At 39.7% G+C, this 24555-nt stretch overlaps 2 protein-coding genes across 6 annotated transcripts in view; both read right to left on the bottom strand.

Moving 5' to 3' along the window:
- The window catches only part of LOC121955679 (gamma-aminobutyric acid receptor subunit rho-2-like), a 47999-nt gene extending 44907 nt beyond the window's left edge, over window positions 1-3092 (bottom strand). For all 5 annotated transcript variants that reach the window (XM_042503731.2, XM_042503732.2, XM_088089866.1 and 2 more), the window contains exon 1: window positions 2957-3092. The gene's annotated coding sequence lies outside the window, so the exon portion shown is untranslated. The remainder of the gene's footprint in view (window positions 1-2956) is intronic.
- ube2j1 (ubiquitin-conjugating enzyme E2, J1) overlaps window positions 731-24555 on the bottom strand; it is a 57832-nt gene continuing 34007 nt past the window's right edge. Inside the window, exons 5-8 of the mRNA XM_042503734.2 lie at window positions 24387-24492; window positions 13640-13769; window positions 12490-12618; window positions 731-4812 (exon numbers count right to left, since the gene is read on the bottom strand). Of these exons, the coding sequence (XP_042359668.2) occupies window positions 4537-4812; window positions 12490-12618; window positions 13640-13769; window positions 24387-24492 (641 nt within the window). The 3' untranslated portion in view covers window positions 731-4536. The remainder of the gene's footprint in view (window positions 4813-12489; window positions 12619-13639; window positions 13770-24386; window positions 24493-24555) is intronic.

The raw sequence follows: 24555 nt of genomic DNA on the forward strand, positions 1-24555 counted from the left end.
TTGTATTCAGCTGATCCCGGACCAGTTAACCCATTCCCATCACGGGACTGCTGGGAATTATTACACCATGGGCTCTGTTTTAGAGATAGCACAGCAACCGGCGGAAGTGTAACGAAAGTTTGGAGGTTTATTTCCCGACCTTGAGATTCTCTTTTTGCTTGCAAATGAGGGAGCACAAAGCAGGTAGTTAATATTTTGGCAGATAATGGGGTTTATCTGCAGTTTTAGCCTCATAGATATGGATTCAAAAGGGCCTGCCACACCTGACATTGGGTTCAAAGGCCAGTATCAGCCCACTGAATGCTCGTTTGCATATCTGACGTGAGGAAACATGCTGATTTAGTTATATAAGAAAAGTTATGGTGGCCTTAGTAGTTAACTCAACACAGATTTTTGTTTTCACAGAGATACAAACCCCGCTCTCCTGGGTGAAAGTCTGGCACCTTATAACCTATATCTATGCCACTTACAACCACTGATAACAGCCATTTCATGGCTTGATATGCCGGGCATTTCAGTCATTTTGTCATAAAAGCAAATTAAATAGGTGAAATTTTAAGTAAGTATGAAATAAATTGAATTGTAAATTGTCATTTCAATTGACTTTAAAATTAAGGTTTTATGAGGCTACAGCAGCTGTTACACCATATTCTGTGACCACCTGACAAGAGTACTTTATTTAGCAACACAAGACTCACTGCAGTTTTGATCCAAATCAAACAGAGTTAAATTGATGCAGCAGATTTTTTTTATTTATTTATTTTTATTCCCCACGTTGCATTACCCATAATACAACTTGATGTGACAGTTTGGTTGGAGTTTCAGTTGTGCTGCCAATACAGCCTGTAAGGATAGACCCCGATCCTAATCTGATACATGGGAAAGCACAAATAATGCCATTGAAACAGATGTTATTTTACACAAAGTTACTTATTACTATTTGGGGGAAAAACAAAAACATAACATGTATTTTCCTTCAAACTGAGATGACCACAAAATAAAAATGCTCATTCTGTTTGTAATGTAGGACTTTGATTTCACTAACTGGAGTCTCTGGCCTGCAGCAGCAGCTACAGAGGTCTGCTAAGATCACTGTTTTTGAACTTGACACCCCCAGATTCTTTTCATTTTCAACCTTGTAGTCTTCAGCCCCAACTGACACTGACTCATATGACTTCACACAGCTACGTCTGAAGACTGAAGGTTTTACACAACATTTTTACACTAATGCATTAGTGTTCCCCATTATCTGGAAACAGACTTTGAAGTGTAGGTGGAGTTCCCGCTTTAATGTATGACCAAAGGGGTTGCTGTAGAAAGGATACTGCCACACTTCTAAAAGTTGCTAAAATTATTAAATTATAGGAGTAAGGTAATTCAGGCTGTAAAAAGGTGAAAGAAAGGGCAAGTGCCTGACAATTTTTGAGTGGAACATTTTTTTTCCTTGTTAAAGTAGAGCAACATTTTCTATTGGACTGTGTCACATATTGTGACCTAAAGGCATGTTCCAGACTTCTCATTGGTAGAAAGTGTGACAATATCCCTACAGTCACACATTACAGTGGTCACAGAACACGGTGTAACAGTCTGCACTGATCCATAAATGAATACCAGCAATTCTTGCAGTATCTGTTGTTCACGTCTGCTTTGTACTGCATGAAAAGCCTCTCCTTTGCAGACATCTGAACGCAGGAAGCCTATGTTCTGATCTAAAAGCTGCCGCACACAAACCTCCACACACATCAGACTGAGTTATAAGCAAATATTCTGCCTGTTCATGTGGGTAACATCAGATTAGCAGTGCTCATCAGTTCTTCACAACAGTGACATTTCATTTTTTATTCTTAAAATGCACCATATTAAGCTATTAAATTAATTAAAAATCAACAATGTGAGATTCAGGAAAATTAAGAGTTATATTTCATACCAAATGAACCAGTTCTCACTCAAAACTTCTGACACTTGGTCAGTGGCCCTCAGCGTAAGATACTGACACCATGAGGCACCCTTTAGTGTCTGTATGAGACGCACTAGGCAGTGTCTTTATTTGACGCTCTGAGCAACGGCTGTTGTGTCGAGAGTGAGAAAGGCTGTGTACAGTGGGAGGTTGGAGTAGTGGATGGGTCAAACAAACATAGGACTTTTACCCCAGAGTTGGCTGTTTGTGTCCTGTGTGCCATAAATGAATACCAGCAATTCTTGCAGTATCTGTTGTTCACGTCTGCTTTGTACTGCATGAAAAGCCTCTCCTTTGCAGACATCTGAACGCAGGAAGCCTATGTTCTGATCTAAAAGCTGCCGCACACAAACCTCCACACACATCAGACTGAGTTATAAGCAAATATTCTGCCTGTTCATGTGGGTAACATCAGATTAGCAGTGCTCATCAGTTCTTCACAACAGTGACATTTCATTTTTTATTCTTAAAATGCACCATATTAAGCTATTAAATTAATTAAAAATCAACAATGTGAGATTCAGGAAAATTAAGAGTTATATTTCATACCAAATGAACCAGTTCTCACTCAAAACTTCTGACACTTGGTCAGTGGCCCTCAGCGTAAGATACTGACACCATGAGGCACCCTTTAGTGTCTGTATGAGACGCACTAGGCAGTGTCTTTATTTGACGCTCTGAGCAACGGCTGTTGTGTCGAGAGTGAGAAAGGCTGTGTACAGTGGGAGGTTGGAGTAGTGGATGGGTCAAACAAACATAGGACTTTTACCCCAGAGTTGGCTGTTTGTGTCCTGTGTCGGGTTTTGCACACATACATTTATTTGTGGGCTGGCACAAATGATTTTTTTGAGCTGGACAGTTCATTAAGTGTACTATTGCAATACATACTATTTTGATATTTTTAACGCACTTAGGGAAGAGATGGCGCAGCAGAACGTCACACACATTGAAAGTGAATACCATTTATTCTGCTGAGACTAGAAGTTTGCTTTCACTTACAAACAGCTGCTCCTCTAATTCAGTGATGGGATTTGATCAGCTGTTTGACAGATCAATTATCCACCCCACAAGTGACAACTGCTGTGGAGGAAAAAAGGGAGTCATGGGAAACAGTCTTTGTGTAACCAAAATTCAACTGTGAGTTATTTTAATAACATAGCGTAGTTTATAATGAATGTCATATAACATCTGTCATGTTATGTTTGTAAGAAACTTACTTATTCCAACCCAAATCAAGAAAAACCTACCAACTTATTTTTGTTGCATAATATTCACAAAAAAACTATGTTGGCTGGTGTGTATTTTTAGAAGGTAGTATATATGTAACAAGCAGAAACTAAAATATCGTACTTGAGTGTCCAGAGCTGGTGCTATAGGGGTATCTAAGGGGTCATAGTTTGACGCATAGAGCCGCTGACCAAGCATCTGTATCCGATGATTCGGGAGTGTCACTGTGTTAGCCAGCCACACCCAAATCCACCAAAACACCTGGTGCATTTGAAGAAGCCCAAACAGCAGTTGTCACACCACTGAAATCGAGTCCGGTATGGTGTGACTGTCTTGATGAAACGGCAAGTTAAAGCAAATGAAATAAAAGTCATTATAGCACTTACACCACTTATACTCTATGCAGATGATTCCGTATTATCTGTTTGGGCACTGTTTCCTGACTCAGTGGTGATGCAGTGGGGGGGGGCAGAGACTGTTTTACCTTAGACGCCTGAGGAAACTCTGAGGAACTTCTATTCCTGCACCATTGAGAGCATCCTGACAGAGATCATCACTGCCTGGTAAGAACCGCAAGGGCCTGCAAAGAGTGGTTGGTGCTGAAAGTTACTGCTCTACCCTGCATGAAGGATGCTCACACCAGGTGCTGCAAGAACAAGGTCAGGAGATAACTGCCTTTTCTCCCTGTTGAGATAGGAAAGAAGTTACTGGATACACCAGGCCAGCACTAAGAGGATCAGAAAGACCTTCTACCTCCAGGCCACAAGGAACTCCCCAATCATACACATATATTTATTACTATTCCTACCCTATTTAAAGACTTTTTCATACACTGAATGGAGGAACTGGTTGGATTACATTTTACTGGAATTGTAACTTACATAATTACATGTGACAAATAAAACTGATGGATTGATGATTCATTAATTACTTAGAGTCAAAAATCCCCCATAACTTTGTTGACATATATTATAGTTTTAATTAAATAAAGGGAACAAGCGGCAGCCCTAGGATAGAACAACTATATGGAAGGGTACATGTGGTGTGTGTGTGGCTACACAACAAAGCTTCCCGTTTTTAAAAATGCATGACACCCTGGAGAGTAAAATTCACATTGATTAAAAGACATCCTGGAGGCGTTGTGGTAAGTGGAGCGCCTCCCCTGCAGGAATGAAAGTTCCCCTTCAGCGGAGACCGAGCCCTCTGTTGACGAGCAGGGAGGGCAGGGAGTCAGTGTCAGCCGCCGCCTCTGCTCTGGCTCCGCTTCAGCTGGCCATAGTTCTGTTAGGGTGGTAGCAGGAGGGGTCGACTTAAAGGTGAGGAGGGAGGAGTGAGGGCGGCCAAGTGTGTGGTCACAGCTCGTAGTCGAACTTGTACTCTTGGGCCAGGTAGATCCTGCGGAAGATGAGCGCGGCCAGGGCCAGGGTGAGCACCACGATGAGGACCGCCGAGCCTGCGTGGCTTTCATCCTGAGGCTGGCGAGGAGGCGGGGGGAAGGCTGGCCTGCTGGCTGCGTCTCTCTGGCCCTGCTGCTGGGCGCGACGCTGCCTGGGGCTGAGAGGCCGACCTGTACCGGGCGTCGCAGCAGGCCGGGGTCCCTCTGTTTCTGTGGCTTCAGACACCTCTGCCTGTGGATGGAGATGGCATTGAGACAAAACTAGGCATTAGAAGTGAAACAATTACTTAACTATTCAATTGTGCTGCAGCTCATAACTCCTTTTCCAGCAAAATTAGTGTGTGTACCCAGAACTTTAATAATTAAGGACAATCTAGACTCCCTTTTTAGAATATTATGAGTTTATACAAGAACTGAAGGCTGAGTGGTTGACTTTATTTTAGTAATTTTCTTGTTCTTTTTACAATTTTTTGTGGTGGTGGGGGGGGTTATTTTTATGTCATTTATTCTTTTCTTGCTCATTGGCTTTTTCCTTTGTTTTTGAAAGAAATCAAGCCATTTACTCAGGTTTCAAGGGGTTAAATAGGACTTCTTGTCTTTTATCAGAAGACTGTTTATTGAGAAGCACACGTCAACATAAAGCCAATGACATCCATAAATGCATATTTTTTTCTGTCGCCTGTCAGGTCGAGACAACCCTTTGTCGCCTCCTGCAATCACTCATTTTCAATGTCAATCTAGCCAATCACACAGTACAGCTGTTGTCATTAAACTTATGTTATGTGAATCTGTCGGACAAAGTCATCCTCATAAACTAATGATGTGATCAGCAGCGAGGCCAACAGCATGGCAATGACTGCTGCTAAAAAGCTGGCATTTATGAGCTAAAGTAAAAAACTCTCACACATCATCAATGAATACTGATTCCATTATACGACAACAGAAATGTAAAAATATGTAAATAAGGATAATGAGATCATGAATTTGGCTGTATTAAAACACAGCAGATTGAGATTCTTTCCTTTTAGGCAAGGGACACATTTTACCGTCTGAAAAACTTGAGGTCGGTCACTTAGTTCTACTCTGGTTCCAACTCAGTGCCAACTTTCAAGGGCAGGTTGTGCCTGACGTTGCTTAGCAACCATAACTAGCATCATATCGAATGAGAAATCCCAAATTTGGAGGTGATCTATTTTTGAGGTGCTGTTATTTTTTAATTCTATATTCAAAAATTGTCCTTGGACCAAATCATGAAGCTCAAAATCAGAATGCAACTCCTTATTTTCTGCTGATGTCAAGCAGGCTTTGGTTAAAAGAGCAGAACGGGACATGTTACAGATGTTTGCTAACGACATGCTAATCATCAGCACCCTTCTATAATGAAGCCTATAATGTTATGACAAGACACAAGAACCATTGGGGGATATTTTTTTTGTGGCGCACTTGCAGAAGTGGCGTGATGGCAAATACATGGAAAATGAAATCAATTTGCATTTTATTTTGGGCAGTAATGTGTTACATGATGTTGTTGATAAAGCCTTATATTACTTGTTACTGCAAAAAAGTAACATGTTACTTTACCCCTAAACATTGCTGATCTTTATGGAAGAAAGAAAAAAACATCTATAGGTTATTATGATTGGTTGTGCCTCGTCACATGCTATGGTTACATGTGACACATGGTGTGCCTGCTGCGTTCTAAAAAGTTGAACTACTGTTTATTTCGGGGTGTGGCCGCCGCATCCTGAAAATGCATTGCTCTCTTTTGAGCACGCCTTCCACATGTTTACATTGACAACTATGGATTTAAGGCCACAATAAAAACTTCATAGAAACTAAACACAATCTATGCCATTGTACACCTTCACTCAGTCAATTTTTGTTCTTCCTCTTTGAGTTAGCCACTAACTCCTACTACCTGCTTTTAAAATCCACCGTGGTGGGTCACACATAAAACGCCTCATAAAAACGTTACGCCCATGCTTCCCATGGTCCATTCCTGCTGGCTGTCCTGATATACAGCCATCATTTCAGAGCCATTCCTACTTCAACAGGGGTGTAAAAGGAGCTAGTAATTCATCATTAAAATCAACTCCCATTTTCAGCATACTCAGAGTTAGTTAGGGATAAAGTTATGATGCTCCTGGTCACTCAGAGTGATCAGAAGTGATAGAGGAGTCGTCCCTGGAGGACGGGAGGCTGCAAGGGCTGTAACGAACCAATGAGCAGTGCTGACAGACTCAGCTCTTAAACAGAACATTTACATTTCACCCAATTACAGAGGGAGCCTGCAGAAACTATGCAGAAGCAGTAGACAGTTCACCTCTCTGTACAGCAGCAGCAAGGCAGTGTGGGATACCGTGGGCCAGACAACTTTTAACTCTTGTCCACCCGACTTAAGCGGCAGATGGTGATTCCTATTTTTGACGTGGCCCTCCTCAGTTTATCCAAACTCAGAAACACTAATCTAAGTTGACCCTCCTCTCTGCTCCTTCAGACCCGTTCTGTGCGTAGCAGCTGGCGCCAAAATCAATCCTCTTAGGCAACAAAGCTTGTCCATATCATCTCAACTGGGGGGGGGGGCAGCCACAGAACAACGGGCTTCAAGCTACCATAAAACACTGATTTTAAAAGAAAGCGCTGATATCTAGCTGCTTGATTTCACACAGTATCTTCACAAAAAATACAGCTGGCTGCTGACAAGTCAGCGTGCAGAATCATTTCCTCCCATATTCAGTGATTTGGTGCTCAGGGAATGTCAGCAGGTGATGAAGCATGCCACCAATTAAAAGGGACACTGTAAAAAGTGTGTAATTGGCTGCAAATAGACAGAACCATTAAATCCTTCTAGCTGTTCACTGCGGAGCTTCAGAACAGCCACCGATTTATCTGATGCTTAAATGGATTGAAATATGAACCACAGAATGCTAAAGACAGGTCAGGTTTTTAATTATGCCAAGCATCAAGAGAAGGAATTAGCAAAGCCTAAATAATCCTTAGTATTCTCTAAGTTGCATGTCAGAGAAAGAGATTTATACTTCAGTGGTGTGTTTTTTTAAGTCTCTGGTGATGTAATACATCACGAGTCGGCTCCAGGCTTTAGTTTCGGTGGCACAGAGTCAAACAGTAGCTTCTTTCTACAGTAATTGTTTGCTGTCACACAGGCACAGATCCAGGGTTCAGGGTAAAGCACAACAACAGCTCCACAAGTTGGATTCTCGACAGACTAGAGAAAAATGGAGATATGCAAGACATGCCATATTTCCAGTAAAGCACTCAGCACTTTATTCATGTCAGCGGTTCCTAAACTTTCTTTGACATGCCAAAACAAATCCATGCACCCCTGACATGTACGCTGACTGAATGCAGAGGAAACGAGGGAAAAAAAGGGTGACAAATAGGCTATTATCTAGACCAGTGGTTAATGTTTTTAGACCACAGAACCCCTTCAGAGGACATTTTTAATCATTTTTATATTTGTTTGGTTTTCATTGTTTCTCTTCTTTCTTTCCTTTCTTTTTTATTTGGTCTTTATTCCTATTGTCTGTTAGCTATGGATGTGAAATAGCAGTCCTGCTAATTACAGCATATTTACTGCATTTTATACTGATGTTCATTAATATGCTGTGTCCCTTTTGAATAAATAAATAAATAACTGTATACAGTTTAGTATAATATAGTGCAATATTGTTAAATCTAAAGTTGTTAAAAGAGGTGCTGTGGTCTAAAAAGTTTGGCTTGTATTGTTACTATTCCTCAGTGTTCAGTCAGTGTACATGTCAGGGGTGCGTGACATTTTTTCAGCTTCCAAAGGGGGACGTGACAGAAAAAGTTTAGGAACCACAGACTAAAAGGAAGTGTTGCGAAACATACTGGAAATGTGACATGTCTTGCATATCTCTTTTTCTAGTCTGTCGAGGATCCAACTTGTGGAGACGTTGTGTTCTTCTCCAACAACAGATCTGTGGCGGTGTCACAGCAAGCAATTACTGTAGAGAGAAGACGCTGTCTTCTGTCTACTGTCCTCCCAGTGAGACAGAAATTTAAGCCTCTCTGGTGTCTGTACTGTGAAGTATTTCCCAGTGAAAAAGAATATTTGAGTGGTGTCGAGTTACTGGAGGGATTTAAATCAAATCCTTTGCGATTCACTGGACTGCTAAAAAGCGGGTAGGCATAGAGTTTGGGGCAGTGATACTCAACTTACGGCCCAGGGCCCAAATCTGGCCCCCGATAGGGTGCAGGGTGCAGGGTGCAGGCCCCCCCCAAAAAAATTGTAATCCACAATAAAAAGTGATTCACAGTGGGAAATATTTCTGTTCTTTTGGTATACATAAGGTGTCAGAGTGCATAAAACAGCACCAACATAGAGCTTGTTCATCAAAAAAAAAAAGGTCCAGTGGAGAACCTTCCTCTGACAGAGGTCCTAACTAAGCCCCTAATGTCCTAAAATCCTACAAAAGTGTTAAAATCCTCGAAATGTTTGACGCTTGACGTGCACCTGCACCTCTTGTTGTCTTCTAAAGCAGGGATGAGAGAGCCAGATCACAGACATGATGATGGGACAGCACACAGTGAATCCACTATCAGACACTGATGGACATATCTGCTGTTACACAGTTGGCTGTGTTTGAGTTGTGTTGGCTGGCTCAGATTCGGTCCTGTCAGACTGTGTCAAACTCCTGGGCCACAAAACAAAAAGGGTTACTATGACAACCGCCTGTGAAGACTTTCATATCGTTAGCTGCTGTATAACTGCATATTTAACAGAGTTAAACTTTGATATTCATCGCTTTGTTCTTCTGTTTTGGTGTTTAAAAATGCAGCATAAAACACCAACATGCTGATTTTCTTAAATGTGGTGAAACAGAATCAAAGATGCACAATAGATATGAAATGGAACGGATAAATCTTGTTTCACTCTCAGCCCCTTCATAGCGCTCACTTTGGGAACCCACTGATTCAGAAGATCAGCTGCATATTCCCATGCATGTTTTTCATGAGTGAGAATAAATAAAATATGTCACTTAAACAGTAACTTAAACCAAGGAAACTAAAAAAAGGAAACGTGACTCAGTAGACGGGTTTTTGTTGCAGATTGGCGCAAAACTTAAACAATAGATTCTAAACGTGGGTTAAATGCTATCTATCTATCTATCTATCTATCTATCTATCTATCTATCCATTTATTTTTCTTTAAACATTTTATCATAACTTTTTCTGTCACAATTTTTATTGTAAAATTATCATCATCATAATTATAGTTTTCTGGACATTTCCCCTATTTTTGGATTATTTTCCAATACATATCCCCTCTTTGTGAAAACTAATTTTTAGGTAAAATTACAACCAACCCGTGCGACATTTCTTGCCAAGTTGGTCAAGTTTCAAAGATTCAAATATTTGTGAAATAAATAAATAAACAAATAAAACCAAGACCAAGAAAAAAAAAGTCCTGAAACATACATTTACAAAACATATTTTCTTTAAACATTTTATCATACATTTCTGTATCTGTAACATAGTTTTAAATCTATCTATCTATCTATCTATCTATCTATCTATCTATCTATCTATCTATCTATCTATCTGTCTTAATTCAAAATTTGTATCATTTTTTTTACATGGATTTTGTATCAGTGTAATGAAATATTCTTAATTAGACAGGTGGTTCATTTTCAATTTAAGCTCAATATTTTACCCATCAATTGTTTTTCTTCCAGAAAATCCATGATATTTATTGATAGTGCAACATAAAATGACAGTAAACTTAAGAGCATGGTAGAATTCTTCATATTTTGGGTTAGACTGACACATTTTCTTGATGAGCACCACGTGTTTTATACTTTATATGTTGTTTTGTTTTCAGAATAAATCTCGTTAAGCGGAGTCCTTTCTGCCTCACAGCACTGGAACATTCTTGTTTACTGTTCCCGGTCACAGCAGGAAAAGCACAGCTGGGACTAATAACATTAACACTGGGTCTTAGATTTCACCTGCGTTTGACACGTCAAAATGTCTTTTAAATTTTCATCTTCTTTCACATTATTCCTGTGGTTGTGTGTGATACCCCAACAACCGCTGTGATATGCAACACGTCAACAATGTCTGAGTATTAAAACATGGATATTTCTGCATGTTTTAGGCCACAAATACTGTACACACTTCAAAGGATAATTTCAGGATTCCTCGACACGTGTTTCTGTGGAAAACTAACATATTTTACAAAAGGAGAGCTAACAGGGTTTGAAAATATATGATGGAGCTTCATGAGCGTTTTGAAACAAAATGTTGATAAAGACCAAAGACTGAAGTGGCCTCAGGGTAATCATAAATAAGAATATTAAGTGTTGCATCCCATGTAGTCTTCAAGATTTCTGTACATTGTAATTACGACAAAAACATCTGTTTTTCACCTCTGCTTTTTAATTGTAACTGTTTTTTTTGTTTAGTTCTGTTTGACTTGTGTTTCTGGTTTGCCTTTTCATTTTGTGGTATACCATATTTGCTGCCAAGACTATTTTATTCATATGTAATATCTGTTATAATTGAAAAGCCCAAATAAAGACACAAGACACAGGTGAATGGACAGATGGACAACCTGAAAGCATGGCTATTGCTGATACAGAGGCATAAAAAAATCCAACTAGCAAAAAAGACAAAATCAAACAGGTCACATGGAACATTTTTTTTGCCATGTCGGTAATACTACCTAATCACACTGTGATGAACAGTGTGAGTCATGATTTTATTATTCACCTTCATTTTATAATGGGATTGGCTAACTAAACTAGGGATGCAAGATATTAGATTTTTTGCAGATATCCGATATGCTGATATAGAACGACTTACTTGGCTGATAACCAATATCGCTACTGATAAATCCATTTTTTCCCCACCTAATTTTAGTGAGCATCAAGTCACTTTTGTAGTGGAATTAACATCTTATTATGCATACTCTTATTGTGACAGCCCACCAGCAGCTGGAGACATGAAATGCATGTATTTTCAATATATGAAATGCTCATTCATTGTGCGAAATAAGAAAAATAATTTAACTCAGGGTTGATGTTTTGTACATATTCACTTTGTAAATCAAAAATGAATAAATTTTTAAAAAAATAAATTTGGTTTGTAATATTTGCAGAAATCAGCATGTCAGCCGATAGAGATATTTCATTTTAAAGTCAATATTGGCCGATACTGATGACGTGGTGATATCATCCTGCATCCTTATTTCAAACTGTCTGACTGCAGCATTTTTTCTTAGTGATTCCACCACATTCCCAGTTCTCGGACATTAACGTGGTAAATACAATGTTATTATAGCCAATAGAAATGACTGGCAGTACGAACTTGAAAGCCAATTAGTAATGAACCCAAATTAGTTTTGAGAACTCATTTCTAGCATTTTGAGAGAGTTTATTGTTCATGTGGATCCTTACTAGCTATCACCTTGGCAACAGCTACTCTTGATGGGGTGCAGTGTCCAGCTCAGTCCAGCACATTGTCATACTGTAGCCGTATGCCGGGGAGGCTTGAGACATGCTTGAGATGATTAATCCAGCAATGAACAATTCAGAGAACACACTCAGCTGTCCTCAGCTGCATTATATGACAAAAAAATATAACAATGTTAAAAATAATAAAGATGACTAAGTGTTCACTGTAGTGAATAAGAATATGCAAAATGCATTTTCATAGAATACTGACATAAAGTGAACCCAATGGCTGGCTGCAGGACAGTAAAGCCATCTGAACACATTTTGTGAAAATGGTTTCTGGTAAATTTGTTGTTTAAAACCCCAAAACACATAAAACTGTTGACGGTGAGTTCTGTAGGAAGTTGGCTGTCTGCAGGCTGGTTGTGTTGTTGTTCTGTGTAAACCTGGAGTGGCAGTGTAACACCTACCTGCTCAGCCTGGGGCCCGTCAGAAGCTTCCTGACTGCCAGACGAGGAGGTGTCACCCTGGGAGAGTGTGGACGGCTCGCTCTCTGCTCCTCCGCTCTCACTTGGCTGTCTGGATAAACTGGACTCTGCCTGCACGAACACACAGGGAACTGCAGTCATCTACACTGGGCCTCTGCTCTTGTTACACTACTGGACAAGCATGAGGCAGCTCATTATTGAGGCTTCTAGTGGTGTGTTTGCTCGCACTGCAGGCCCTGTTTTCTTTGATACAGAACAGCGGGCCATGATATACATCAGCGGGCCATATATCCGTTTCTACACACTGTGTCAGAGTTTGGATCAAATTAAAAATACATTGTGACTGATGATGTCTGAAGCGTCAAGTGTGATTGGTGCTTCTGAAAGAACTTCATTCAGATTGACAGCTTTCAAAGTTTTGCAGTTAAACTTTGTAATGGACACAGTAGAGGGATAACGGGACTGTTAAGTCTTTGAAACCTAAGCAAATCGGTGCGATTTCTTTCAAAAACCTGGGGAAAAGGCAAGAAGCAACTTGGTAAGAAATGATCCCAAGATTGTAAGAAATTTTTAGATTTAAACAATTATTCTAAAAAAAGATGTCTAGAAAACAAGAAAAAAGCTAAGGAAAAACTATATGTATAAATATTATAATTATATATTTTAACTTTTTAAGTTTCATAATTATTAGAATTTTTAAGCACTTTTTCCAGTCTTGTTTGGCTTTTTCTTTATTTCTTGTTTTTTTGTTTTGTTTTGGGGGTTTTTTAAAACTATTTTCAGGTCATTTTCTTGTCCCTTTTTATGTCATTGAAGTATTTTTATTCAAGTTTTTGGATTACTCAAACATCATATGAGAAAAAACACATCAATAAACAATACAACTATCTTAAAAAACATACAAAAACAAATGACAAAAAAAACAAAGCAACCAAACAATAGCAACAACATATCAGCACATAAAACTAACATTAGAAAGCATATCAACTTTTTTTGCATACGTACTAAATACAGTGTCCCTTTGAGTGATGTTAATAAAAAAGTAAAAAACTTCCTACGCTAACATGTTATAGGCACCCATTTCCACCAGTTATACATCAAAGAGGACTCTTGTAGCAGTCAGTGTTTGTACCTTGAAGTTGATTTGCTGAGCCAGCTCTTTAGCCTTGTGGTCCTCTGCGCTGGGGTTGCTGTTGGGTGTCAGAGCCAGGAGGGCGGAGCGCATGGAGCAGCCGCACGCTTCACAGCAGAAGTCCTGGGACCTGCCGGAGAACAGATGATTCATGGTTAGGACCTCCTGCCACAAGAGCACCTCTCAGTCTACATGTCATGATGTTATTATTTATTCCATCCTGCCAGCACATCAGCTCGGTATTCCTGTCTGTGTTGCGTTAGCTGCATTTCCACTTAGCAGGTTGGTTCAGTTCAGTAACCATTTTTTTGCATATGGATTGTGAAAAGTTGTAGATGGGACCGATAGACCCGTCCCTTCCCGTCCCTATTTTTTGCCACTCCTCTGTTGGGTACCTCGCACACTGATCCAGTACTAAAGGTGGAGCTAGAGATACTGCAGTCTGTTGACTGGTCAGCAGAGAATCAATCCTCCAACCACTCACTTTAACTACTGTTCATACTGTGACAGGCTTTTAATGCATTCGAAAAATGTTTGCAGCCTCTAACAGCAGCTGTGGACTGAAGATTTTTGTTTTTAAAAATTCACTGGGCTGATTGCTGGCAACTTTTAAGGTAAAACACTTACTTGTAATGTTATTCAATGCATGAGATGACAGAGTGAATCCATCAACACACAGGATGACGTTTAAATGCATATGAAATGCATAATTCCTTCAGATCATACCACAATGTTACCACTTTGAATTATATCTTTGGTCCTGATCTGCTGAACTAATTTACACTAATGACTTATCCCAGCTCATAGAAAACCTATGAAAAATGAATTAGTCTGAAGGTATCCATCAAATATTCAATCAAATTCAATATTCAGTCAAATTAATTTCACTTTGATTTGGCCAAAAACCAAAGCTTAAAGTTTAGGAGCTGTAGAAAGTGCAGTTGGCATGCTAGAAATAAAGTGTAGGCATTGAGAGCTCACTGAATTGCTAAATGGATGTATTTAACAACAGTATATATAAATATGTTCATACAAATTACAAATTACAAATTTACATGATTTGCAATTTTCTGAAAGAATCCCTCTCGCTTTATTTGCAGCAACGGTGTTGCTTTTTGCTGCAGTATTGTTTGATATTATTCATAGGAATAAGCTGGCGGGATGTGATTGGTCCATTTAGTGTTGCAGTAGAGTCAAATGATGCAACAAAGCCCTTGTAAGGGAACGAGTACAGACACAAAAGGAGAAAGCCTGGGTTAACAGAGCACCGAGCTGATATCCCCCAATGTGGTACCTGTTATCTCGAGGCTTTGTTGAGCCAGCTAAAGCAAAGACAGCTTGACCCTGTCCAACTGGCTTTGTAGTACAGTCCTCTGGTGCAGACCTGCTGGAAGCCTGCTTGCTACTTGCTGCCCAATAGCCATCGGGGTGGACCAACTTTTCTTTTGTTGAATAATGGATTTCCTTTTGTTTTTGATTAAGTATAATCTTATTTATTTTTCTATACAGTTTTATTTTTGCAGCATCAACAAAAGCAGTGTGAACTGCTTGTAGGTGTTATGCAAACTCAATATGAATCAAGAATTTCTAAGGCCTCCGATCTCAAAAATAGAGGTACGAGACAAGAACAGTTTTGTACCCAAAGGTTCAAAGAATGTTCCCTAATAAGTACAGTATTGGTATTTTAGAGGCCACAAGTGCATCTTTTGACTAACAAACAGGGTACAAAGTGATTTAAGACAAAAGAAAGATATTTGTACCATTTAAATCTAAAGGGTACCTGCAGCACTGAAAAATGTGCAGTCTTCTTTTGCCAAGCACTGTAGTTTTTCAAGACAGCAACAAAGAAAAGATGGACAACAAACCCCCACTTACTCACGATATCCGCTGTGGGGGATTTTCTGCCAAAACCCAGCTCCATTGAATGCAAGTGCATGGATTGGCTGTCTCAGTTGTCAATCATGGAGGAAAAGCCCCCATTTGTATAATTTTACAACTCATTAAAACCAAATTTATCAAAAAATCATCACTTTGACAAACATCAAGGTGATGAGAACTACCTTCAGTGACAGAAACCATCTTTGGGAAAAATCTATTTCCTACTTTGAGTTTTTAGTTGGCCTTTGTCCATTCACTAACATGGAGGGGCGGGCTTTATTACCTATACACCAATGGGCGATCCAGGTTGAAAAGTTACACTTTAGAGGATCCATCATGTTGTTTATCTTTCTATACAACTTATGGACAGCAACAGTGCCGCATTAATACCAAAAATACAGCATTACTTTCCTAAAATCTAGTCCCGAGCCGGACAGGCGATGTTACATGTTGGGGAGTCCTGTATGTCACTCAGAAATTTAAAGATAAGTGTGTAATTTGTACAAATATAGCCAAAACTGCCGATAACATAAGCCAACATTATTCAAAGATTACATCACTCTCTCAGTAACACTAGCATTACCTATAAGTAAACAGAGGTTAGCTATTAAAAATATTACTAGTTAAAAGTTAGCTCACATGCTAGTATTAGCGATTCACATCAGTCTAAATCTTATGTTAGCAAAGCTCATGGTTTCCTGCTCAAAGTGATTTAAGTAAAGTAAAGTACAAATTTGTACCATTTAAGCCAAGGGGTACTTTTGTGTGAAAAAAAAATTGACAGGCACTAATGCGTACACAGATGTCTCTCAAAAGGGTGTCCCCCCCTAGTGACAACCATTCGTACCCTATTAGGTACACACTGGTACTTCTATCGTTTAATGTGCAGAGACCTTTTTTTGTTGTTGCATGTAACAGTTTCCATTTGATGAATAACCAGATCCCTCCACTCTATGAGTAAACAAACTGCTTCACAAATGAAAATATTACTGTGCGTTCAATGGCTGTGCTTCAGCAACAAAATAAATGACCTGTTAATTCTGAACAGGCCCGATATTAATGTTCAGGCTCACTTGTCACACTACATAAGATTAATCTGCCAAGTTAACTGAAAAATTAACCTGCCAAGACTTACCAGCCGGCTTGTACAATAATTACATTTCTTCCTGATATATGTCACGCAACCTGTATGCAATTATACAGTGGCTCATGGTTGCAATTCATCATTAAGTGGAAAAAGGTTTGAAATTCATCCCGAGTGCGAATAAACTCAACACCTTATCTTAAATACATAATGTCACTGCTCTGTGCTTCAAGAAAAATCCTGGTATTTTTCCTTTGTCTTATCTCATGAATATGTCCATTGACATGGGAAATGTGACTCCAGCAAAACAGTATACATCTAAATTCAAATACTTGTTTCAGAGTTCAAAACAATGTAAACACAGAGATGAGTCCTCTGAATAAGAATCAATAACCAAACGCCTGGGCTGCAATTACGCACCCACAAAAAACATCAGAAAAGAGAGGGGACACAGAATGATAAAAAAAAACAAAAAACAACAGGAACACATGCACACAAGAAAGAGAATAAAGTAACAGGAAGTCTGCTTTCTCTCTCTTTCTCTCTCACACACACACACACACACACACACACCCGCCGTCCACTACTGCCCCACATAATTTCTGATTCGGTGGGCAACACTGCTCAAGTTAGTTTAAATTCTGTACCTAACGTCATGTTGTTATGATTCTTTTCCTAAATCTTTTTATCCCCCATAATTTAAAATTTTGCTTTACAAACTGGACATCAAACACATACATTTCACACATAAAAAGAATGTAAAACAACATATGCATGTGTTAGACACAGAACACAGAAGATTTTAAAAAAAAAACCCCAAAAAAAACCCCAAGAAGTTTGGTGATACCTCAGACATAGATTGTAATTCTGTGGCAAACACTGTTGTGGCATTATAAACATGAACAAACAGAGAATTATTGTGGATCAGTGTACCAAGTAGCCAATCAGCAGAGTGTATGACTGACAGACACAGCTCTGAAGTGTTGGCTGATGGTCAGAGTGAGCCGCTCTCCACACAAACAAAGAGACACCGGACAAAGTGCACTGAATGAGGCATTTCAAAGTCACGTCTCACAAAGTTGCAGTCTGTGTTGTGGGTGGCTCATTGATTTGTCTGCCAAAGAAAAATGTACCATCATCTGGTGCCTGGCCAATGGCAATTTGGCACCTTGATTAAGAAGTTAAAAAGAAGTTTAGATTGAGCTGCCCATACTTTTCAGGGGAGTGTATGAATCCTGTCAACAAACTGGCAGAGAGCACAGCCTCAGAAGCCGTGTGCATCTGTGTGTATATTTGTGTGTTTATGGCATTGGCTGTGTGTCTGTATTTTTGGCTGCCTCGCCCTATATCCTCAGCTGACAGGTTTGTTTTTGCCTTCACCACCTGTGGCACATTCACACGCCAGGTCTCTGCTAAGGGTTCAGATTGTTGCGTGCACCTTTACGCCTTCATCTCGGTCCTGACAGCGGGGTTCAGCACAATATTGCTGGGAGAAGGATCAACACAGCTGCTTCGTGCAGCGATGTGGAGAAAAACATGAAAATGCAACACATCAAAGGAGGTTTCTGTGGGTTTGTCTTGGGAGAGCTAATCGTCCCTTGCATCAGCTAATGAGCTGATGTTACAGCTGTGAAGAGGAGGCATGAATCATGCTCTGAGGAACACCACATCATCACCGTGGCACTCCTCGGGCTAAAGGTGGCATGGATAGATTTGGATACATTATGGTATTAAATGATCCAAATCAGCGTCTTCCTCTGGAGCCAAACGAAAATTGGATTCTATTCAAGTGAAGTTAAGATGTAGCTGGGGAGGAAGAAGTTGGGCTTATTAAGCATCAGACATTTTGCAAGGCATGGCGAATGCTCTCTTACGCCTCCAGTCATCATGTCCCTGGACTATGACAGCTTAAGCAGGCAGTGGATGTCTGCAAATGCGGACGCCATGCAGACAGGCTCCGTGGTTGGTTAATGGTTGCTCACATGAATGACTGTTTGAATCCTTTTAGGCGGAAGTGCTGAACATCAAGAACACATCTGAGCTCGGAGAGAAACGCCAGAACTGGAGATTTGGTTTGTAAAATCTGAGATGCACGCTGAGAGGATGATATGTCGTGTCAATCATCGGTCCACAAGTGTTCTTACAATTTCATTTCACATTTGGTAATATTTAGTGGCAGGGAGGTTTTAAGGCACTGTAAGCTAAGTACTTGTTGGATGGTCTAACAGCATCTGAAACTTGCTTTGCAATAGTGGAATAAGGGGGTAAAAAGACAATTCAACAATCGAGTTCTTTCTCTTAGTGCATTCTTCACTACCTCTGCTGTGTTTTGTGTGTGTGCAAGGTACAAGGTAGATTTATTTGTCATTAGCCATTTGAAAACTAAACAAACTGGTTTCTTTCAAAAAACACGGGAAGACGGCAATGAGAATTTGAAGAAGACAACCACAGACTATTGAAAGCATACTCAGGACTTAGGCCACATTCAGACCAATGTTAGCGTAAGGAGAGAAAAAAAACTCTCCACCCTCATTTATTTCATTTAGAACACTCTGTTGGCTAAGCAGAGGTTCCAAATAGGGATGTCAGATTCAATTTATGTTCTTTTAGATAGCCCGATATCAATTAACTGGTAACTAACTGCTTAATGTTTTAGAAAAGAAAAAGAAAAAGTGCAAAAAACATAAAATCGAGAGGTTGGCCTGGAGCTTGATTGCCTCAGAGAACTTCAGCACTGCATTTACGTTTCTATATCTATGGGTCGGCAGTGCAGTAAACTGAAGAGTAGCAAAATTAACTTAACCAGTCAATGAAATGGCAGTTAATCGATTAACAACTCAGATGGCTTCAGCAAACAAATGCAGAGTTGTCCAGCAAAAAGGTGGACCCTACTGAACATGCTCTGCAGCAAAATGCACTTGTCAGTTGTGTGCAAACACACAGTCCTGGTAGGTTTGTTACTTTGTGACTTTGACAATTATCAAGATGGAAGACAAAATTATAGTTGCCATGACTTGTAAAATCTTGTCTCACAGTATTATAAAATACTGTGTATAAAGTTTTTGCTATTCTAACCTTCAAAATTCAAGGAATGGACTTTTAGGATTGAATTTTATGTACCTGTAGTACACTCGCCACAAAAAAGCAACCTCTTGAGTTTTTTTCCTATTACATATTGAAGAATTGTTAAGATTCTGCAACATAAAACAGAAACAGAAAATAACAGAAAATAAACCGGGGCTACAAGGATTTTCCAAAATGCTAGATCACACACACACAGAACAAACAACTTTGAAAATAAAAAGGCCCTGAAACTTAAAAAAAAAAAAATATATGAAATTAAAAACATAGGGGGAAAACATGCCCCTGAGGACTAGGAGTATGCTTTCTTGCATTTTGCCAGTTTTCACCTACAATTTATTTGTTGAGTTGTCAAATATTCACGCGTACTGTGACAACTGTCCCCCCTCGGCCCACCGCAGGCAATTCATAGACTCTCTGGTCAGAGAAGTATTTATACAACTTGAAGCTGTGTAAATAGCACAGTGGAAAATGTTGGCACAATGGCCCAGGGGTAGAGGAAAATGCCTACTGCACTGTACCTTAAATAATTCAACAACTGAATGGGCAGGGGTGCACAAAAAAATATTATAAACACATTTCCAGTGAAAATGACTATTGTGAAACCATACAAGACAGTTTCATGTCATCTTATTTTTCTTTAGATTGCAAAGCTCATCATCTCTGCGACACACAGGTGTTTCAGCAGTCTTTCCGTTGCCCATTCACACATCTGCCTCCTTTATCTTAATCAATGGCTACACAGCCCAAGTAATCGCTCACGCTTCACGCACAGATGCACAGCATGAGGATAACTTTTATGTCAAGGAGGTGGTTTGAAGCTGCTGCATTCTCACGCAGCCTGTGTACAGAGTCTAACAGCACAGAAACCTGTTGGCTGGTGGTTAGTGACTGCAAATGTGCAGCTCACACACTCCACAGATCACACTCCAAGAAAGGAGGGAAGATTCACTTCTCATTAAAAGTGACTTTAATTTGCTAATGATGTATGCTAGTAAAATATTTCAGCGCACACTCGTGCTGACATGACAACTACCGAGAGAATAGCCAAGCTCCAGAAGGAATGTTAAATCGTATCTGTCACTGCTGTGGTGGTGTCACTTGTTATTTCCACTGCCTTCTTCCTTTCTGTCACAACACCACACTGGAGCTCTGAAGCAAACAGCGATCTGAAGGACTGAGGAGTTGACTGACAGAGGCAAAGATATCCACAGTGTGAGCTTGCTGACTATCAGTGGCTAACATTTACTTTTAACTTTGGACCAGCTCCAGTTTGGTACAAACATAGCATTTTGCTATCACAATTTGAGTTGGATAACATTTTCAGGTTGACAGGCACTCAGTGAAGCCCTGTTTATCTGAGCTGCATTTATAAACACTAGTGCCACCACTGAGTTTGAATGAATAAGAGCAGACATTATCATATGTACTGTATGTGCACTGCTCTGTGGGATGGATAATAGGCATTTCAAGAATTAGAAAAAAATGCTGTGTTTTTAAGAAGGATCCAGTGGAGATAGGTTTAGTCACAAGTTTTTTTAAATACATATCATTGATTGATAGTGTGGAGATATGAGGCATGTGCCCGACAACAACGATATACTGTTTGGTTATTCATTGCATAGTCTAGACACAGACAGAACGGCAGGAGCAGGGAGAGTGAAAGTTAATGTCCTGGGCCTGAAAGTCTGCTTTCACTCCCTCTGCAGCAGCTGCTCCTCTCATCTATACAGCTGATCTGACTGGGTGAGATTGACTAATCAATTACCCACCCAAACTCCACATACTGCTGCTGATGAAAAAATAACTCATGAAGAGTTCCACCAAAACTGCATCCAAGGACCCACAAAAACGTCCAAATTTAGAGAGGGGACACAAAATCACACACAAGCACACATATACACATCCAACAAAAAATTAGGATAGACCAAAAGTTTTTATGAAGCATTTTGAGGAGCGAGGGATTGATATAACTGGGACTTACTGAGCAATTTTAATTGAATGCTTTGCAATGCAATACAATGCGATGCAATATGATGCAATGTGATGCGATACGATGCAATACGATACGATATGATACATGTCGTTCCTCATAAGGAAATTTGTCTTGGACTCAGGTACTGTGCCCATAAATGCCTTCGCAGTTACAATAAAATGAACAAAACAGCACTAGCTATGCCAATCACACCAATAAATTGCACAATAACTATGGCTTAACTTTGCCCTTGCCTCTGACATGATCATTGGTTAGGCCACTACATCCTTAAACTGTGAATGACTTAACTGATATCACAATATATGCACTGACAGTACATCTCCTGTATATCAACTGAGCACTCAGTTGTCAGAGATGACTGACATTTTTCATACCCATTTCTGAGACTCCCTAGACCCCCAATACATCCCCTTGTGTTTGTCCTGCCTCGTCACAAGCTGCCCATCATCTTCGTCAGTTTACTTGTCAGCCACAAACTTGGCAAACTCTGAAAATTTTTGACAAAAATATCCTGCTGTGCAGGGGCCCTTCTCTGACTGACAGCTCTCACAATCACCATGGGCACAGAAACACGAGATGAGAAACCAAAAAAAAGCACTGCCTCAGCCTTAGTAAGAGTGAGAAGAAAAAAAAAGGTTTTCCATCAGGGAGATAAGCAGCCTTGTATTTATAGCAAAGTGCGTCTTGCTGTCTATCTCATCTCCATGTGCTAATGAAACAGTTTGCTGATCAAGACCCCCCGTCTCATCTGCTAATAGAGGAGCGACTTAAGCTGGATCCTCTCCTTCCCTGGCTTTGTAACGTTTCCTCTGAGGGAAACGCGGTGTGAAATGAAGAGCAACATGCCCACTCATGCCCCCTCCAGAGACTGGGTATTTTGGTGATAATGGATTTGTCATCTTGCAATACCAGGACTGGCTTGGGCACAGTCCTTCCCCTTTGTGATGAGGGAGTTATTAGTTGGAGGCATGTCCGCAGAGGCTCAGGTGCTGATTACATTACACGCTCCAATCGAGTTTGCTGTGTTTAAGCTGAACTTCAGTATTTTACAATGTGGACCCTACTTTCCCATGTTTTTGAGTCTGTGTGATTAAAGGGAAAAACAGTTTTTGGAATTCTTCCAGTAATGAGTGAGAGCACTGAAGCCTTCAGCCATAAAACAGGCTGCAATGTAACCACTGTGGGCATGTGAACACCGTTATTGTACAGCCACGGAAAGAGTTCTTTTTGACACTGACAGGTTCAGTCTATGGTGATATCTGGTGTCTTTGGTGATTTTGGATATTTATCTTTAACAAAAAAGTCTATCACTGTAGGGATCCTTCCCATGATTTTGTCAGACACCAATACCTTTCATATACCAAAATTAGCAGGTATATGAGGGGTTTTTAAATGCTGGAAAACTTGCTATAAGTAGGAAATAGAATCCTTTCTGTTACAAACAGACCAGAGCTTTTTTTAGGATGCCTTTTTGTTTTATTTTTTTCTAGCATGTTTTTATTTATTTATTTATTCTATTTTCTATTTAGAAATCCAGATGGTGTGATTTTCATTTTAAGTGTATTTTAAGATGAGTTAACGAGGTACTTAAGCTAGTCTTAGTTTGGTAAAGGAGAGAAACCTAAATGCAGAGGGTGTATGGTTGTCTTTCTCTGTTTAACAATGAAAACAGGTGTATCATAAACTGATGAGTATAAAAAATTGTTCGCGTTGAACACTGATATCATCATAAACCCAGGTGAAATTCCAAGAAGGTATGAAAAACCAGTACCACCCTAGAGTCATTTGTAACCAGAGTGAATGCTGATTGTAACCTTTCCAATCAAATACAAAAGCCAGATCTTATAAAATGTTAGTGGATTTTTGTGCAGTGGAAAAGTGGCTTAAAAATAATAATCTGAGCCTGTCAGTGGCTAAAACAAGTGTCTTGAGTAGTAATAATTGATGGTGCACATATGCTCAGAGTGTTTACATGGTGGCGAGTCATGAGTTGTCCAAGTTGAAGAATACCTAAGTTACCCTTTAATAGAATTGAACTAGCATCATGCATTGCATTTAATGTTGGCACTGGGACTGGGCGATATGTCGTTTTTAAATGTCCTTTAAACTAATGTTAACTACTGAAATAAAATAAAAAAATGCTAAATGAACTGCAGTTACAATAAAGTTAAAAAAGTAGCTACTGTCAAATAATAAAGTTGAATCCACTATTATTATAATACCTTTTCTTGAAATACTGTTATAAGGAAGTTAAATAAAGTACCTGTGGCTTATAAAAACAACAAATCAATTTATACTTGATGTCTGCGATAGTCATTTTATACATTCCACGTGGAACAAGCTGCTATACATCGAGTATATTTGATATATATCGCCCACCCTAATCATAAATAAGTCAAGACAATTTCCCAGATATCACAAATTGTTTCTACAGAGTATAGACCTTGTATAGTACAGAGTATAGACCCTGTGCACAATACACACTGTCTCTCACAGTCTACACACTCACTGCATAATCATCCTCACCCCATAGCAGCGCGCACACACACACACACACACACACACACACACACACACACACACACACACACACACACACACACACACACACACAACACAACACAACACAACACAACACAACACACAACACACAACACATGCTCTGCAGAGAGTAAACATTGGAAAGATTCTCATCCACCAAATCTTACTTTTTGGCAAGGGCCCTCCTCTCTTCTGGAGTATAATCAAGAGATCCTATTGCGCCCTCTCCTTTTGTTGGCATGAATCCGATTATAGCTATAAGGGCAGTTCGGACTGGTAGAGAAACAGACAAGAGGAGAGAGAACAAGGGGGAGGTGAGAAAGATTTAAATCAGAG

Source organism: Plectropomus leopardus, chromosome 16 (assembly GCF_026936395.1).
Source record: "Plectropomus leopardus strain MGB_pleo_1.0 chromosome 16, ASM2693639v1, whole genome shotgun sequence".
NCBI lineage: Eukaryota > Metazoa > Chordata > Actinopteri > Perciformes > Serranidae > Plectropomus > Plectropomus leopardus.